This window comes from Triticum urartu, chromosome 2A (assembly GCF_056163025.1).
Source record: "Triticum urartu cultivar PI428250 chromosome 2A, HENAU_Tu73, whole genome shotgun sequence".
NCBI classification, from domain to species: Eukaryota; Viridiplantae; Streptophyta; class Magnoliopsida; order Poales; family Poaceae; genus Triticum; species Triticum urartu.
The window spans coordinates 423,191,392-423,210,510 of record NC_141874.1 but is presented as its reverse complement, the minus strand read 5'-3'; the positions used below and the strand labels follow the sequence as shown (position 1 = coordinate 423,210,510).

The window sequence follows — 19,119 nt, the reverse complement described above, 5'->3', positions numbered from 1 at the left end:
GGAAGGCCGCCCCATCTAGGGAGGCCGAAGGGTCCAAGAAGGGAAGGACCCTCCTTCCGGACCACTCCACAACAGCCGCTTACAGCGACGAGGAGTGGTTTCCCAAGGACAAGCCCCTGGAGAAGTCATAAGTATCCGGATACTATAATAGTTCTGGTATGTTTTGCTTCATTGCTTCTTATCATGTAAAACATGATCGTGCAGTCCATCCAAAGCCCACATCGACGTATCCTCTTCGGATGGGTCTTTGGGCCATTCGGCGATGAACAGCGATTCACTCCCGACAGCCACCTCCCCCTGGCCCACGGATGACATCGAGGTGTTGTCTCAGAGGTCACCGGACCAAGGGGAGATGATTCTGGAGGCACCCCAAGGCGACATCCCAGATGTCGGGCGCATGGGGGGTAAGACTCCCATGGGTTCTAATGACGGGGGCCGCAGCAAATTTGGCCCCCAGTCGGATACTGCACCGGAACCTCCAGTGGTTTCGGATTCTGTCAGGCGACCCCTCGCTAAGGGGCGAGCCGTCTGTGCCGATGGCCTTTGTCCATCCAGAGGCATCAGACAACTTGCTGGAAGCGCTTCGCGGCGCTTCCATTGACGAAGAGCACCTCACCATCATGAGTGCGGTGGTCGAGAAGGTTCGGTCCGCCAAAAGCGGATTGACCGAAGCCTGTGCCAGCCTCCTAACAGGCTTTGAGGTAAGTAATCAAATTATGAGAAAATATCACAGCATAGACAGTAGCCCCTAATGCTTTGTTTGGTGTTCGCAAAGAAAGGCCGAACAGAGGATAAAATAACAATCACAGGAGTCTAATCAGAATGTGTCTATGTGAATAAGCAGGCTTCGCTGCTGGCCGCTGCCGCTCGTACTGCGGAGGTCTCCGGACTCAAGCAGGACCTTGAGCGGTCCGAGGAAGAGCTCGGCCTTACCAAGAGGCAGCTCGAAGAGAACAAAGGTAAGTGATACCCCGTATGTATATTGATAAAGAAAAAAGTGGTCATTAGATCATAGGATCATCATGAATTTTGCTAGGGGCCACGACCGAAGTGGCGGCCCTGAAGAAGGCGCTGTCCGAGGCCGAAGACAGAGCGTCCAAGGAGCGCATCGAGCGCGAGAAGCAAGAGCCCGAGTCGGCGAGGTTCAGCAAGAGCTCTAGGATTTTGTCAAGAAATATGAGTCCTTGGAGCGTGACTCTAAGACGCAGGGGTCTGAACTTGCGAAGGCCCTCGAGAACGCACAAAATGCCAAGGCCGAAGCCCAAAAGGCCCTCCAGGAGATTCAGGCGGTCAAGAAGATATCAGCGGGTAAGGCATTCATTATGCAAAGCAATCATGTGAAGGAGACTTTCCTTTTACTTACCTGAATTCGGAGCTCTCCAGGAGCATTCACAGATCTATCATGCAGCGTATCAGATGCCGCGGAGTTCTACCGGGCTGAGGAAGGGAACTCGACGGAAAAGTTGTTATGGTCTCAATATGCTGGGACCGAACATCCAATGCCCTTGAGCGACCAGCTGAAGCAACTGGTCGAGCTTCACAAGGCGGACGAACTGGCCATGAAGGGTCTCATAGTCCGGATGTGGCCTGGCGAGCCCCTGCCTGGCAGCTACTTCGGCCTGGTGAAGCAGCTTGTGAATGCCTGCCCACGGTTTGAAGTCATAAAGCGGTCTGTCTGCATTGAAGGTGCGCGCAGGGCCTTTGCCCGTGCGAAAGTGCACTAGGCGAAGATGGACGCCGAAAAGCTGGTTAAGGAGGGGCCATCGAAGGGCAAGGAGCATCGCCACCCCGAAAAGTATTATGACAGTGTCCTGAAGGGTGCCCGCCTTGTGGCAGAGGAATGTGCTAAGGATGTAATATTTGAATGAATGTATTGATGTGATCCTGTAATATGAAAACGAGTTCATGTGCACTATATAACGCTTGTCGATTTAAAATATTACCTTCTGTGCAGTCGTTATAAAATCTGAGAGTTGGCCAGTCATCGACTTCTGCCCCCATGTAACTAGTACTGAGGTGTTCGGGATAAATCTTAAACACTCTTTATCCAAAAAATTGGTCCTTTAAGGAGGTGTTCAGCGCAGCAAACAAGGCAATCGGATTATACATCTTTATCACTCTCACTTAGCCATAGAAGTCTACAATTTTAAATTTTTCCGAAGCCCCTAGTATTTGGAAGGCCGAACTTGGGGCGCTATATACGCCTAAATCGGACAAGGCCGATTCCTCGCCAGAAGCGGAAAAAATCTTAAGGATTTGAGACCTCTCGAACAGTGACCAGCTCTCGCCGCATCATGACAGTCAGTTTTTGGCTTTCTGTATTAAGGTGCTCGTCCGGAAGAACCGGGACACAATCGCAGTAGTTCTCCCAGTGCTACCTTAGCCGATATAGCAAAACGTAAGGTTCCAAAACATGGGAGCCGGGCAAACCCAACTATTGACCCAAGACATGATTCGGAGCTGATGCATATAATGCTATAAATTCGGGGTGCCGCACTGTCGAAAGTGTTCGGACTTTTCTTGCCGTGTTATGGGGTACACTGAAGCCCCTGGCGCACTGGACGTACCAGAATGTACGGGTGCAATTTGTCGTAAATAAGCAGACAGGGAAAAAGATGAAGAAATGCAATAATAAGCTAATACTGTACATTGTTATTTAAATGGTACGTCAAGCGTATGTATACAAGTAGTGCAATAAGCAAGAATAGGACTATTTGACATGTCCTATCCAAGGGCAAGTTGCGTGTGGGTATGTAAAACAGGTATAGCGATCATTATCAGAGACCCGTGATGGGTCTGATAGTCAGGCTATCGGAGAGGGCCTTCAGAGAATAGGGTCCTGAAAGGAAGAAAATGGTAAAGATATACGGGTCTTGAGGCGGTTGAGCCGCATTGTGGGCCGTGCCATAGCCGTGCCTCCGCCTATGCCCATGGTATCTTGAGTGCATAATTATGTACGCGTGGCACAAATTTTGCCGCTTGACTGGGACTAGGACGGAGGCCGAATTGCTAGGCGAGCTCTGAACATGCCGGGCGATCCTGTTGCAGGGTACTCTGGACTCGCTTGAAGGTGTCCGGGGGCTTTATCGCCGAATTGGCGGTTTGCCTCAAAAGGCTGCTTTGTACTTCTGCTGCGAGGGCCGCAGTGTGCTCCTCCGTACGGAGCAAGCGTTCTGTGTTTCCATTAACTGTTATAACCCCGCGAGGTCCTGGCATTTTGAGCTTGAGGTATGCATAATGCGGTACCACATTGAATCTGGCGAATGCGGTTCGTCCGAGCAGTGCGTGATAGCCACTGTGGAAGGGTACGATATCGAAGATCAACTCCTTGCTTCGGAAGTTGTTCGCGGATCCGAAGACCACTTCTAGTGTGATTGAGCCCGTACAACAGGCCTCTACACCTGGTATGACACCTTTAAAGGTGGTTTTTGTGGGTTTGGTCCTCGAGGGGTCGATACCCATTTTGCGCACTGTATCCTGATAGAGCAGGTTCAGACTGCTGCCACCATCCATAAGGACTCAAGTGAGGTGAAATCCTTCAATGATGGGGTCAAGGACCAATGCTGCAGAACCGCCATGACGGATACTGGTAGGGTGTTCCCTGCGATCGAAAGTGATCGGACAAGAAAACCATGGGTTGAACTTTGGGGCGACTGGCTCCATCGCATAAATGTCCCTTAGCGCACGCTTCCGTTCCCGCTTGGGAATATGGGTTGCATATACATGTTCACCGTTTTCACTTTGGGAGGAAATTTCTTCTGTCCTCCTGTGTTCGGCGGCCGGGGCTCCTCCTCGTCGTCGCTATGCAACCCATTTTCCTTCTTTTCGGCATTCAACTTGCCTGCCTGTTTGAACACCCAGCATTCTCTATTGGTGTGGTTGGCTGGTTTATCGGGGGTGCCATGAATTTGACACGAACGATCGAGTATGTGGTCCAAATTGGACGGTCCCGGATTGCTTCTTTTGAACGGCTTTTTCCGCTGACCGGATTTAGAGCCACTGAATCCGGCATTGACTGCCGTGTCTTCGGCGTTGTCGCCGTTGTTGCGGCGCTTGTGTCTGTTGCGACATGGCTCGCCGTTGCTATCTCTGGCATCTGAATTGCTACGATTTCTTGATGTGTTATTGTTGCGAGCCAGCCAGCTGTCCTCGCCCGCACAAAAGCGGGTCATGAGTGTCGTGAGGGTTGCCATGGACTTCGGCTTCTCTTGACCGAGGTGTCGGGTGAGCCACTCGTCGCGGATGTTATGCTTAAATCCCTCTAAGGCCTCGGTATCTGGACAGTCGACAATTTGGTTCTTTTTAGTTAGGAACCGAGCCCAGAATTTCCTGGCTGACTCCCCGGGCTGTTGGGTTATGTGACTCAAGTCATCAGCATCAGGTGGTCGCACATAAGTGCCCTGGAAGTTGTTAAGGAATGTGTCTTCCAAGTTCTCCCAACTGCCACTGAAGTTTGCTGGCAGGCTATTCAGCCAATGCCGAGCCGACCCTTTGAGTTTTAGTGGGAGGTACTTGATGGTATGTAGATCGTCACCGGGGGCCATATGGATGTGGAGGAGGAAATCTTCAATCCATACCACGGGGTCTGTTGTACCATCATATGATTCAATGTTCACAGGTTTAAACCCTTCTAGGAATTCGTGATCCATTACTTCGTCGATGAAGCATAGGGGGTGTGTGGCGCCTCTGTGCCAGGCTATATCATGACGTAGTTCATACGAGTCTTGTCTGCTGTATTCGGCCCGGCCGGATTTGCTTTTAGTATATCTGGCGTGACGGTCGTCGTCACACGTTGGGGCACGCCCCCGTGATCCGTAGATCGATCTTGTATGTCCTGCTTTGTTTTCCAATACGTCTCGCAGGTCTTGCGTGTAGCCCCGGGCCTTGGTGTTTTTGTTTGACTAGCGACGGGGTGCGGGCAGGACTTCGGGATGATATGCCGCTTTGTCTCAGCCACAAGGTGGCCAGTCAGCCGCATCATACGCTGGTAGTGTAGGCTTTAATGCTTCCTCCTCGAGTTGGGGTAGCAACCTGCGCTTTGGGTAACTTTTGGTTGGGCGCTCGAGTTCGTATTACTCGGCTGCCAGGACCTCGGTCCATCTATCTGCTAGCAGATCTTGATCAGCTTGAAGCTGCTGCTGCTTTTTCTTCAGGCTTTTTGTTGTGGGTATAAGCCGGCGCTTGAAGCGCTCCCGCTCGACGGGATCCTCAGGCACGATAAATTCTTCGTTGCCGAGGCTCACCTCGTCTTCGGAGAGGGGCATGTAATTGTCATCCTCTGATTCTCCGTCTGTCGCCTGTTCCTTAGGGCTAGCTTGCCCATTCTCCCGCTCGATGCCTGGCTGGAGGGGATTGTCTTTCTCTTCGGCACTATCCGCAGCGTTATTGTCTCTTGTGCCGGTATCGCTGTTTTTGCTATGGCGGGGCTTAGAGCGGCGCCGATGACGCCGGTGCTTGGATTGCTTCTCGAGGGGATTATCCTCCGTTGCTTTATTGCCATCGCTTTCTTTAGGGGTGTCCACCATATATATACATACATCTGGGCTATTCTGTTTCACGTAACAGAATATTATTCTGTTACTCTACTTGAACTGACTATTTCAGGGCGGTTGTACTGATGACTTTCATCTCATCGAATTGATCGTCCTCTCTAGTTCCCTCCCAACGCATCAGTGCCCTCCCCGACGGCCTCCTCTGCAACGTCGTCTCCCGCCTCCCCGCCAAGGACGCCGCCCGCACCGGTGCGCTCTCCAAGTGTTGGCACGGCCTCTGGCGCGAACCCCCCCTCGTCCTCGACGACGCCCTCCTCCTCCCCCATGCCGCCGCAGTGTCCCGCGTCCTCGCCTCCCACCCCTTCCGCTCCGCCCGGCTCGTCGACGATTCCAACAAGGACGCGCTCCTCGCCGAGTGGCTCCACCTCCTTGCCGACAAGGGCGTGGAGGATCTCACCCACGTCAACCCACGCTCCTTCACCGGCGTGCCCGTGCAGCTACCGCTGTCGCTCCTCCGCTGCAGCGCCTCGCTCCATCGGCTCTACCTCGGCGTCTGGCTCTTCCCTTACACCAGCGAACTACCGCACAGCCTGGGCGTCTTCCCCGACCTCTAGGAACTCGGCATCTGTGCGGGCATCACGCATGGCCGCGATCTGGATTACGTGCTCGCTTGCAGCCCCAAGCTGGAGATCTTGGTGCTCATCTCCACCTACTGCCTCCCTAACCGCGTCTGTGTCGGCAGCCACAACCTCCGTTGCATGCTGCTATGGTATTCCTTCTTGGAAGAGGTCAGCGCCATTGCCACCCCGCACCTGCAGCGGCTCATCCTCTACTACACCAACGCCACTGGGCCTGGAAGGATAGGCTATGCTCCTCAGCTCGCCGTGTTCGGCTACTTGGACATGGCCAATCACGTGCTTGAGATCGGCAACACCATCATCAAGGTGGAATATTTTTTTTATCTCCGGCCTATCTTTCATATGATCAGCAAATCTTTTTTTGACCGATAGCTGGATTGATTTGCATCGAGTTATATTATACTGTAGTAGATTGATGGATCGCTGCTGTGATGCTTTGCAGGCTGGAGTTTACCAATGTTTGCCCAAATACAGTGGTACCAAGTGTCAATGTGTTAGCTCTGAAGGTGCGTTTCAGAGTCGCAGAGGAAGCGAGAATTTTGCTGAGTTTCTTGAGATGCTTCCCTCAAGTAGAGACCTTACATATTATGGCTGTGAGTTTAGCTTTACCCTGTTGCTCTCTCTTTCTTTGCATTCATAGTTTGAGTCATCACAATTTGTACTGAATTGAATTGCACGGTTTCATTTTGCAGTCCGACAATGACACCAACTACTACGATAACCATGCTGAAGTCAAGGGAAGGTATTTCATTGAGTAATTTTGAATGATTTCGATAAGAGAGTATTTGAACTGATGTCCGTATGTGTTTGTCCTGAGCATGTTTTCACATATTTAGACTTTACTCTGTTTTTTGGTATGGTTTTCCTCATAACTTTTCAATGTTTTATGGTATCATAGTCCCCAAACTTGCATGGTTTATATCACTGAACTGAATGATATTTTTTTAAAAAGAAAATATTTCGTGTGTTTTGTTTTTTTAACTTGACATGTTTTTGCAACTAGGCTCTGGACTTCTCTCATTTTATGACTTGAACTTTTACCATTTAAATTTTCGTAGGGTTTCTTTTTGTTTGAGCTTTTCTCCTAAACTTGTCTGGGAACGGTCAGATCTGTACGAGCAATAGCAGTGGTTACCAACACACATACACATGAACCGATAACAAACTTGCACATGGTCTGACAAACAAAAAATACATAAACTGACAAAAAAACACACCACACATTAACTGATAATCCCCATGACTAATGGTAGAACTTTGTTGCACCCAGGTTCAGCTATTTACCAAAAGTAGAACTTCTCAGTTTTATTAAATCAAACTGATGTTTAAATGTTCACCATTTTTGGCCTACAGATCAGAATACTGGAAACACCATATTTGCTGAAGGTCCCGATAGTACAAAGTTACAAACAAATTCTAAACCCCATATATGCTGAAGGTCCCGTCAGTACAGAGTTATAGAACAAATCCTTTGTCCAATGACAGCAATCACAAACAACACTAGCTCGACTGCCCGACATGTGTGTGCGGCAAGGGGGAGGAGATACTCCGATGCTAGATGCGTCGAGACAACAAGCTCATGCATAGAAGACGTGGACGGTTCACGCAGTAGGCCTTAAACTGCTCGCCTGATGGCTATGGATCATACAAATCCTTTGTGGAATTAATTAGCAACTATTTTTAACCTTTGTGGAACTATGACAGGCAGCCGGCTCGTCGGTTCCGCAGCTCGTGGCTCTGCAGGAGCTCGTCGATGCGCCACGGCTCCACAACAACAGTCGTGAGTAGTCCAACCTCTCCATCGTTTCCCTTGTACTTCTGAAACTACGAAAAATGAAACAACTCATCAGCTCCAGATGATCAAAACACAGAAAGGAAGAGCTAAAAATCAGAGAAAAGAGAAACTAACATTTTTTGTTTTTTTGAACTCGGTAACTTTTGCCTCTTGTACTTCCCACTTCCCAGGCTATATACTCTTTTTGAACATTTTCTGGGTCTGAAAACCAAAATAACTTTGTCTGTACACCATATGCAAGTCACGGTTGCACTTGCACACACACACAAACACACACACCCAGATTTGGTCTTACTTTTGTCAACCAAGCTGAACCTCGCAATGGCCGCATGTAGACCAAGCAATAACTGGATAAGATGCACCATAGCAGCTAATGCCCACAACACTTGCCCCTGCAACAATTCCCCTTCCATGTTTCACTCCTGCTCTGCATCCATTTCCATTATGCAGGGTATGACAGTGACATGTGTGTGTGTGTGGAGTTACCTAGGCTGACATTGGTTCTCCGGTTTTCTTTACAGTACCAACTTTCTATTTTTTTATAAGCAAACTGATCGAAATCTAGCCGGCGCACTTCTGTATTTTAATGAAGGTGAACTGATGTACTTGCAAAGTTAACTTATTGTGTTCCTTTTTCATACTGAACTGATGTAGCCTCTATACAGTGTAATTGGCGCAACCTCTATACAATGTAATTACCTACAGGGTTGAACTAGTTAAAACATTTTGCTTTCCGTTGTGTATTTCTGTTTAATTAGACAAACGGTGGATTGGTGGTACTACCAACACAATTTCTCTATATATTACTAATCTGAACGCACCAATTAGAATAAATTGCCAAAAAATTGTAATCGCATGCCTAAAATGTTGCAACAGTATTTTCTGTAGAAGCCTTTCTCCTATAGAGGGCATTTTCACATGCTTTTCCTTGACATTCATGTTGCAACAATGTTTATATAAAAAATGTCTTAATTGTAAGGCATCACAGCAAGTGTAAAAGTTCTTTACAAATGACCTTAATCACTAAATACACGCAGTTGGCTTGATCAGTGTCACAGTAATGCCAATCAACTTATGCTATAGGAAGAACATGGAAACACAGATGAAATTGGACATATGACCAGCAAGTAGTTGACCTGAACAAAATATAAAGACGCACTGGAAAAATTTGAATAGGGACGGAGAGCCACCGGCGGGAGGGAGGTAGCGTGGTGAGCTAAAGACGCCATTTGTGCAGGGCCAGCACCGGGCCTGCACTGTACTATCAGAAAGATGTACTTGTACTTCTCAAAGTAATGGAATAGGGGTACTTTCTCCTCTAACTTTATTTAATTCAAGTATAACACACACATCGGTATATTAAGCACTATGATTTTTGTACCTCTCAGAGAAAGAAAGCCTGAGAATTATCCAACAAAACACAGGAAAGTGAACAACAAAATATTTTTGATTTAGCAAGTGATATGTTACTAACTAGAGTAGCAAAGCAGCCAAGCAAATGTACTGACACACTCAACATCAGGGAATTTCCATTTCTTACAAGATCAAACTGCGCCAGTTCACGATGCAAAGGCCGGCTGCCTGGCTCATCATCGTCGAACTGAACCCCGCACCCCTGTAGAACTGCTGAAATTTTTTATAGTATCAGTTAGATATAGTTCCAAACTAGTACTTGAAACCATCCCCAAATATGCATGTCAAGCTTCAGAGTTGGAAGTAATAAACACCCAGATATGCACGGGCTTATATGAGTATCGATGAGCTACGAAATAAACACTCAGATATGAATTTGCTTCAAGTCAGGATCGGTTTTTTTAATTTGATGCATGTTTGCACTATTAAAATGCTACTCGTTTGCAAGATGGAATTGAGTACTCCCTCTGTAAAGAAATATAAGAGCATTTTAGATCACTACTTTAGTGATCTAAACGCTCTTATATTTCTTTTGTTAAATTTCCCATTTTACTCCCAAAATCATCACCACAGAAGAAACACATATTTATTCCAGTGTACCTTGGTGATGCATCGGCTTGTACTGAGGGTGTAGATTAGAGTGGCCGGAAGAGGATACAGCAGCACGCACACACCACCAGATAAGTCTAGTGTCTCTAGAACATATGTATACATGCTCACATCTCCATCTACAAGGAAGGATAGAAGAATAATTGATAAGAAAAAAAGGTATGCTAGAATGTAAACCTAGAATTGGAAAAAACAAGTAGCAATGTTTTTACGGAAAAATGCCCATGGGTCAGTTCCACAGCTCTTTCAATTTGCAGGCACTAACAGAATCACTAATAGAGAAATAGCAAAGCACCATCTTTTAGGTAATACAGGAAAGGATGAAAACACCATAACATGATTTTTGCTAATGGGGTATATATTGATGTCCTACTACAGGTTTGTTGTCAAACTTAACTTGTTGTTCTGATGTACTTCTTTATGGAACTTAACTGAAAAGGACTGAATTGCAACACTCAGAATTTAATAGCATTTTTTGAACTTCATTATACCTTCATTTTTGAAAACTGCTGCCTGTTCCTGCCATTTTTCATTTTTTTGTGAACTGAGTCTTCTGCGTTCCAGTGCTGCATCTTCCTCTAACTTCATCTCTTTTTCATAAATGTTGGATCCTGTTTTTCAGCATGCTGCAAAAAAGGATCAAACTTTGAAAGATTGAGGAAGTACAGGGGGCTGCCGGACCTGGAAGAGGAGCTCGTCACATGAGCAGCCCAGCCGGATACAGCAGTTGGACTGCGAACCATATAGAGAAACTTGACGTCAGACGTACATTAGCTATTGGTTTGAGCATTGTTTGTTCAGATTTCTGAAGTCCTGCAGTAGTTATACCTGAACTTGTGTGACACATTTTTTATTCAGTTGAAAGCGTCTAATTTTTTCAGAATATGATACATGAAAAGAGGAAGGGCGGAGGCATTGAGATGCATACCTAAAGCACACACACATCAATCGCACGGATGTGCACATGTGATCGACGGCGGCGCTGCGACCTGTGGTGTGCTTGCTGCCTTGAATGTTCATCATAGCATTGGTCTGCGGTTGGAGGAGAACGCGACCTGCAGCTAGAGGAGGACAGTACTTGAAGCTGGAGAGATGCGAGTGCACGGTCGTGGGTGACGATGGCTAGACCTCATCTTTGCGTTGGTGAATGGACTATGGTGCCGACGGTGAATGGCCTGGGACCTTCTGTGGCTTGAGAATTCTGCATAAGTATCCGTTGAGAAAAATATGAGCCATGTATTATCAGCACAACCCACTTCTATAGCTATTCATCTCACTAGCATTTGAAGCATGTTTGAAGCACACATGCTTCAAATGCTAGTGATTTATCAGCCGTATAAATCTTTTGTCATACTAATAATTTGTTTAGAAAAGAATTTGAAGCATGTTTGAAGCACACAAAACTGGCCAACAGTGGCCACCTAGGGATTTATACGAACACCCACCAGGCACAAACGCTACACACAACTCATGAGATAATTTCCTGCACAAAGTGCTTCGGAGATAACTTACAGTTTAGTATGAATTATGTGTAAAAGTATCTAGCACCAGTACTTTGTTGAAAAGATATTTTTTGGAGGTGGAATAAGACGTCGGAGATCGGGTGGACCGGCTACACCTCCTCCTCTGGACTGATTGCTTCGGCGAGGTGGAGCTAATGGAGGCGAAGAGCACGAGCGGCAGTAAGTTATCGCAGAAGCAACATAGATGGACTGAAGCTCTACGAATTCTAGAACTTACAAAAAAATGTAAAGGCGGAGGCGCGGAGCACATATATCAGTAATAGTTATATCGAGAGGGTTTACTTCAACCCCTACATTTTTCAATCAACTCGTTATTCATCAGTACTAGTACGACTAGACAAGAAGTGCAAAATTGAAGCAGCACACAGACTGAACTTACATAATTTTTCTTTGGATTTAATTTAGGTGATATATCTAAACTTACATAATTTTGAAACATGAACTGATGATTACACGCACCAAATACTATTATGTGTTTTTTCATGAACTAACGAAATAATACATACCAAACTAATAATGAGTTTAGTACAGAAAACAAGTCTCTTCTCTAAGCATTCAGACAAACGCATGTCGAACAACAAGCACAAGACAGCAGCGGCGCTTGAGGGGCAGGGGAAGAGGGACAGTACAAAGAAGTGCAGCTCAATGATTCCATATGCTACATAACAAATTTGCCACTTGCGACTGAAGAAAGAAACCACACAAGATGAGCTTTAAATCATAATAGAATGACCATAGCTACAACACAAACTGAATATACACCAGAGGAGCATGAACGTCCAGGGGGAATGTGGAAATGTTGAGATGGTCACCTCCCGAGCCGCGGCATCGAACGGCTTGGTGTTATGTCGTTGAACGGAGGCTTGCGAAGCGGTGGCGCGGCCATGGCACCGGCGGCTAGGACGTTGGGCAAGGGGCAGCCACGCGATCGCAACCAGTGTGCGGGGCGGCGACGCGGTGGAAGCAGCAGAGAGGTGGGCCAGCGACGCGGTGGAAGCAGGGGGCGGTGCTCCGATGGAAGCAACGGGGAGGCAGGCCGGTGGCGCGGTGGAAGCAGAGGGGCGGCGGTGGCGGCGGGTGGAAGCAGGGGGCGCAGCCGACGGCGCGTGGAAGCAGGGAGGCAGGGGCCGACGGCGCGTGGGAGCAGGGGGCGGCTGCCGGCGGCGGGTGGAAACAGGGGGCGTAGCCGGCGGCGTGTGGAAGCAAGGAGGCAGGGGCCAGCGGTGCGTGGGAGCAAGGAGCGGCGCCGACGGCGGGTGGAAGCAGGGGGTGGAGCCGGCGATGGAAACAGCAGAGTGGGTGGGCTTTTTCTCTATTCCATGCCACATTGATAGCATCGGCTTGTGCAAAATGGATCAGGCCGATATAGGGGACTGATAGTAACAGAATATTATTCTGTTACTAGTAACAAAATAGCTCAGTCCTATATATATATATACATATATATATACATATATATATATATATATATAGGAAAATGGTTGTGTACTCCTGGGAGTACGTACTCCCGTTTCTCATATTACCACATAGATGAATCTTTTATACCACTTTATTATTTTTAATATACTTCATTAGTAATTATTAGATACCCTAAAATGAGTTCCATGAAAAAATTCATGTGAGTCTACATGTTTTTAAATGTTTACGTATATACTGATGTATTTGTACGTGAAAAGGTATATTACAAAAAGTACATCACAGATGATATTTTTTCAACAAAACTCGTATTGGGGTATCTTAGAATATTTAATGAAGTATATTGAGAATAATAATGAGGTATAATTAATACGTATATCAGGTATATTGAGAATGGGAGTACATACTCCCAGGAGTACAGAAGAGGAGTCATATATATATATATATATATATATATATATATATATATATCATATGATGAGGTGGCTGTCCAGCGCCCTGTGGGTTGTGGTTCCAGTTCTTCTCGTGCATCGTCGTCCATACCGTCGATGTCTTCGGATCCGAAATCAAGCATGTCGGTTAAGTCGTCGACAGTGGCTATTAAGTGGGTGGTGGGTGGGGAATGAATTTCTTCGTCGTCCGCTTCCCACTCAAGCCGGACATAGTTCGGCCAAGGGTCTCTTGACAAGGAGAGAGACCTCAATGAATTTAGCACGTCGCCCAAGGGTGAGTGCTGAAAGATATTCGCGGAGGTAAACTCCATGATCGGTGCCCAATCAGATTCGATAGGCATGGACGCAAGCAGTTCGGAGCCTGTGGCCGGGTACGAATCCAAGGGTCCGATGACACAGGTCTCATAGGAGGTGAAGTTAGTATTCAGCTCTATCGCCGCTGAGTGTGCGGCCTCCGTGGCGGGGTCCATCCACCCGTCCTCGGATGGCATGATCTGCTCCGGATTGAGGGCCGGAGTAGCCGCAGGTGTGATCTCCCGAGCACCATCCGACAGCAGGGCTAAGTCATGCTCGTCGTGACTGTGCGGCACACCTGACATGGGCTCGAATCCGTCAAAGATCAAGTCTCCGCGGATGTCGGCAATTTAGTTCAAGCTTTGAAACCTGACCTGATGGCCAGGGCGTAGCTCTCGATCTGATTCAGATGGCCAAGCGATTCGGCCCACAGTACGAAGCCGCCGAATACGAAGATCTTTCCGGGGAGAAAAACCTCACCCTGGATCGCGTCGTTGCCGATGATCAAAGGAGCCATCCAACCTTTATCGTGATGACACAGTGGAACTCTCAATGAAGGCACCAATGTCGGTGTCAAAACCGGCGGATCTCGGGTAGGGGGTCCCGAACTGTGCTTCTAAGGCTGATGGTAACAGGAGGCGGGGGACACAATGTTTACCCAGGTTCGGGCCCTCTCGATGGAGGTAATACCCTACTTCCTGCTTGATTGATCTTGATGATATGAGTATTACAAGAGTTGATCTACCACGAGATCATAGAGGCTAATCCCTAGAAGCTAGCCTATGATTATGATTGTTGTTGTCCTACAAACTAAACCCTCTGGTTTATATAGACACTGGAGGGGTCTAGGGTTACACAGATTCGGTTACAAGGGAGGAGATCTACATATCCGAATTGCCAAGCTTGCCTTCCACGCAAAGGAGAGTCCCACCCGGACACGTGACGAAGTCTTCAATCTTGTATCTTCATAGTCCAACAGTCCGGCCAAAGTATATAGTCCAGCTGTCCGAGGACCCCCTAATCCAGGACTTCCTCAGTCGCCAAGCTTGCCTTCCACGCCAAGCAGAGTCCAATCCGGACACGAGTATGGTCTTTGATCTTCACAGCCCATCAGTCCGGCCCATAGATAACAGGCCGGACGCCCGAGGACCCCTTAGTCCAGGACTCCCTCAGTAACCCCTGAACCTGGCTTCAATGACGAGGAGTCCGGCGCACAAATTTGTCTTCAGCATTGCAAGGCGGGTTCCCTTCTTCCGAACTCTAGAACAGTCTTCAGGCGAAGTAAGTATATCCGGACCTGTGTGTAGAGAGTATAATATCCCATGAGGTCAACTTGTTGATAATTGTTTATGACATTACATCATGCCTGCCTGGTTGCTATTTCCAACCGTCAGCTAGCGAGCCGCCCCACGTCTCGGGCTGTGGTTTTACTGGCACATCTCGTCAGGGTAGAGATCGTGTCCCTCTATTTACGAGATTTTCATTAATGTAGGTGTGGGTAAGCCAACCATCCCCCGGGTACAACTCCTTGGTGATAGGTAAGTTTAGAGACCCTGGGAGAGACTCCCAATACCCGAGGCCTTTTTATAGAGAGCATGTCTCTTCTTCTTCCCTTGCGCTTGCTCCTTCCTCAACCCCAGCCACCCCAAGTTCCAACCCTCGGGTTCCAATCACCACCAGCCTTTGTCATGTCCGGATCCAACCGTCAAGGCTGGTGGGTGGCTTCTTCTATCACAGAGGAGGACATTGTGGAGCTTCGCGTAGCGAGGTACCTGACCTCGGAAATCTTTCATTGGCTTCCGGCGCAAGGGCAAATCATACCGACCCCCAGATCTGGCGAGAGGGTTGTATTTGTGTCTCACTTCCTTCATGGGCTAGGGTTTGCGCTTAACCCCTTCGTTCGGGGGCTCATGTTTTACTATGGACTAGATTTTCATGATCTGACCCCGGACTCTATTCTCCTCATCTCGAAATTTATCGTCACGTGTGAGGCCTTGCTCCGGAATCCTCCGCACTTTGGTTTGTGGCTCAAGACCTTTGATGTGAGGCCGCAGGTGGTAGAGGAGGAGTAGGCAGAGTGCGGCAGTGTCATAATAGGCAAACTAGCGGACGCGGTTTGGCCCGAAGGATCTTTCGCCAAATCTTCAGACCTGTGGCAGCACGGGTGGTTTTATGTCAACAAGCCGCGGAGCTCCAAGTGGGTGGCTACACCCGTGTTCCGACCCGGCCCTCTAGTTCAGCTTGCTTCATGGGTCAATAAGGGATTGGACTGGGGATCCGTCAATGAAGTGCAGACTCTCCAAAGTCGCATCCGAAGCCTTATTGAGAAGGGCATCGATCTTGTGAACGTCATTCAAATAATGCTAGTCCGCCGGATCCTGCCATGTCAGGGGCGGCCTCTTCGTATGTGGGAGTTTAACCCAGAAGGGCGGCGGACCCTACAACACTTCTTCGGTGCTACGCATGAAGGAATGTGGAAATTATATTTCGGGGAACAAGAGCAGTGGTCGGACACCACCGAAGACGTTGGCCTTGACTGCAATCATCCAGACACTTCGGTAAGTATTCCGTATCCAAGCACCTTCCATTCAGGTATCTCTTAACAAGATATTGAACAATCCGTGCCTGTACAGGACTGAATAAAGGAAGCGGTGCTGATCTGGTGTCCGGCACCTCTTCCCGAAGGCCCTGCGACCGACCTGCTGACGAGGATGCTGGTTCTGACACCGTACCAGGTGGCCGCGTTCGAGGAAACCAAAACCCTTTTACCCAAGGGAAAAAGTGCATAGGGAGCCTTCCAAGGCAAGAAGAGGGCCGCCTCCGAAGGTCAGGATGGGAAGCCTTCCAAGAAGGAAAAAACGCCGTCATCGAGCGGCTTGGGCCGGGCGAACGATGACGAGGATGAACCTCACGGCAAAACGTAAGCGTGGCTGGGGCACCTCATTCTTTTCCTATTAGTGAAGTAATCATCTGATATATGTTCATCCACACAGGTTAACGCCTGGTGCTTCTCACTCGTTCTCCTCCTTGGGAGATCTTCTTTCGGAGATGATGGAGAGTGATACACCTTCTCCGGCCCCATCGCCCGATAGGGGGGATGATACTGAGGTATCGTCCTGAAGGGATCCTCCCTAACACCAAGTGGTACAAGAAACGGAGAAGGTGTTAACTGAAGGCGACGCCTCTGTCACTCAAGGTTCCGGGATCAAGACTGGAGTCCCCAAACCGTCCGATTTACAGCCAGAGATGATTCTGGATATAAGTAGGCGGGATCCTTCACGGGAAGGCCGTACTTCGGCGGCGGTTTCCGAAGACTCAAGGGTGCCGGAGCCGCTGACAGACTTGCTACGACGAGCATCCCTTTCAGAGGAGCACTGTACTTTGATGGCTACGGTGGTTAAAAGGATTGTATCCGCGAAGAGTGGATTGAACGAGGCTTTTACGAGCCTTCTGAGAGGTTTTGAGGTTTGTGATGTAGTTTTGTCAATTGAATTTTATTGACATAATGCACCTATTGTATATGCAGTAGCCCCTAAGACTCGGATTGTCTTCCAAAGGAAGCGATCGGAGGATCAAAGAGAGATGCTCAGGTATTAACCTTGGTTTAATTTAAAATACAGGCTGCTGCCCCTCCTGTGGCTGCCCAGAGTACGGAAGTGGACTAACTACAACAAAAGCTGGATATTGCGGAGGATGACATTGCATTGATCAACATGCGTCTTGACGACTCGCAAGGTACGTATTTCGAGCATTCTTTACATTAGTGTGCTTGACGCAGGAAAGTGCTGTATATGAAATGTGCATACAATGCAGATGGTGCTGCCGCCGTGGAGGCTCTTCGGGTGGAGCTAGTCCGGGCCAAGGAACGGGTCTGGCTTAGTGATGCTGCTGCTAAAGAGGCATCGGTTGAACTGAAGGCCGAACAAGCTGCACGATGCCAGGTCGAGGAGAAGGTATCCACAATGACACTTGCTTTGGAGAATGCCACTGGCCGCTGTGAAATTCTTGAGAAGGAGAATGAAGCCTTAATGGCTGAACTTGACAAGGCCCAACAGGAGGCAAGAGAAGCGCGATCAGAGTCTAGAGCACTCCGTGAGGAGGTTCGGCAGGCGAAAGAGATAGTGGCTGGAAAGCCTTTTTTGCTGCATACTAAGTTCGGCGACCCGGACTATGCTCAGCTGAACCAAGTGTGGAGTTCTCCGGACGAGTATTTGGACTTGCCGAAGAGTTCTTCTAATGCAGCACGGTATTACCAAGCGCGAGCTGGATATGCGACGGAGAAGCTTTTTGGTCACAGTTTGGTGCGTCTAAGCGCCCGCTGCTGCTTAATGAGCAGATGTCCCAATGGGCCGAACTTCATAGGGTATCTGGCGCTGCCACGAAGGATGTTATAATCTGGCTGTGGCCAACCGAGTCTGCGCCGAATAGTTATTTCGGATTGGTGCAGAAGCTTGTCGACGTGGTGCCGTGAATTGATGCTGCGAAGCGATCGACGTGCATTGAAGGTGCAAGGATGGCCCTTGCCCGAGTCAAGACATTTTGCAGAAAGATGAAGGTCGTCGACATTGCTACGAAGGGTCCGCCCGGGGGCAGGGACCGTTCGGAACCGGAGAGTTACTTTGAAGACGTCCTGGGGGCCGCCCGCTTGATAGAGGGTCAATGTTCGAAAAACATAATGTTTGAGTGAGGTGTATGATGACTATAAAAGACAACTTTATAGTTAATCTATTTGTGTTTTGCTCGAAAGCTTGAATTCCTCCTGTGTGGTTGTTTGAATATAATCTGAATGTTTTCCAGTCGTCGGCTTCAGCCCCCTCGTAGGAAGTATGGGGGTGTTTGAAAAAGCATTTAATCACTCTTTATCCAACGTCTTGGTCCATGAAGGAGGTGATAATACGGTGAACCAGGCAATCGGACTATAAGGCGTTAACACTTCCACATAACCACAGGAGTTTTATGGCGGGGCTACGACATAGCCCCTGGTGTGTATGCAGCATGTGGTGCCTTGCATATCTGATCTGAAAAGATCCTTCGTGTTACACGGAGAATCACTAAGGATTCCAACAAGTCATCAAGTGGTTGACCAGCTCTCGCCGCATCATGATAGTCAGCTTTCGGCTTTCTCTACTGAGGTGCTCATCCGGTCTAGGCCAGGGCACAATCACAGTAGTTCTCCCTTTACTACCCTAGCCGATAGGGCGGAATGTAGGGTAGCAAACACAGGAGCCGAGCAACCCAACTATTGACCCAAGACAATGATTCGGAGCTGATGCATATAAGGCCAAACTTGTGACGCCGAAGTATGCTATAGAGCTGTTCGGACTTTTACTGGAAGCTCATTCATTCCCATGCCGAGCCCCTGGTAGGGTATGCCGAGGTGTATCTGCAGAGCAGCCGTTAAGGCCGTTCTTAAAAGAGTCAGGAAGATCAGTTCGGATGAGACTTACTGAGAATGGAGCGATGTGCCAATGATAAATTTGTATATAT

At 48.2% G+C, this 19,119-nt stretch overlaps 1 protein-coding gene and 1 pseudogene across 4 annotated transcripts; one reads left to right on the top strand and one right to left on the bottom strand.

The window, feature by feature from the left end:
- Positions 1–262: 262 nt before the first annotated feature.
- LOC147985327 (F-box/LRR-repeat protein At3g26922-like) lies at positions 263–6,888 on the top strand (annotated as a pseudogene).
- Positions 6,889–7,409: 521 nt separating this feature from the next.
- Positions 7,410–12,810, bottom strand: LOC125537582 (uncharacterized). 4 transcript variants are annotated; one of them, XM_087544030.1, is made up of 8 exons: positions 12,283–12,810; positions 10,876–11,148; positions 10,439–10,679; positions 9,939–10,066; positions 9,466–9,551; positions 8,221–8,317; positions 8,040–8,126; positions 7,410–7,954 (listed from the first exon to the last, which is right to left on the bottom strand). In XM_087544030.1, the coding sequence occupies exons 3-6, from the start codon at positions 10,533–10,535 to the stop codon at positions 8,296–8,298; spliced, it is 333 nt and encodes a 110-aa protein (XP_087400156.1). In that variant the 5' UTR covers positions 10,536–10,679; positions 10,876–11,148; positions 12,283–12,810; the 3' UTR covers positions 7,410–7,954; positions 8,040–8,126; positions 8,221–8,295. The 4 variants fall into 4 exon arrangements, with proteins under 4 accessions (XP_087400156.1, XP_087400155.1, XP_087400158.1 ...); XM_087544031.1 differs by having other exon boundaries at positions 7,785–7,948; XM_087544029.1 differs by having other exon boundaries at positions 8,040–8,317.
- Positions 12,811–19,119: the final 6,309 nt, after the last annotated feature.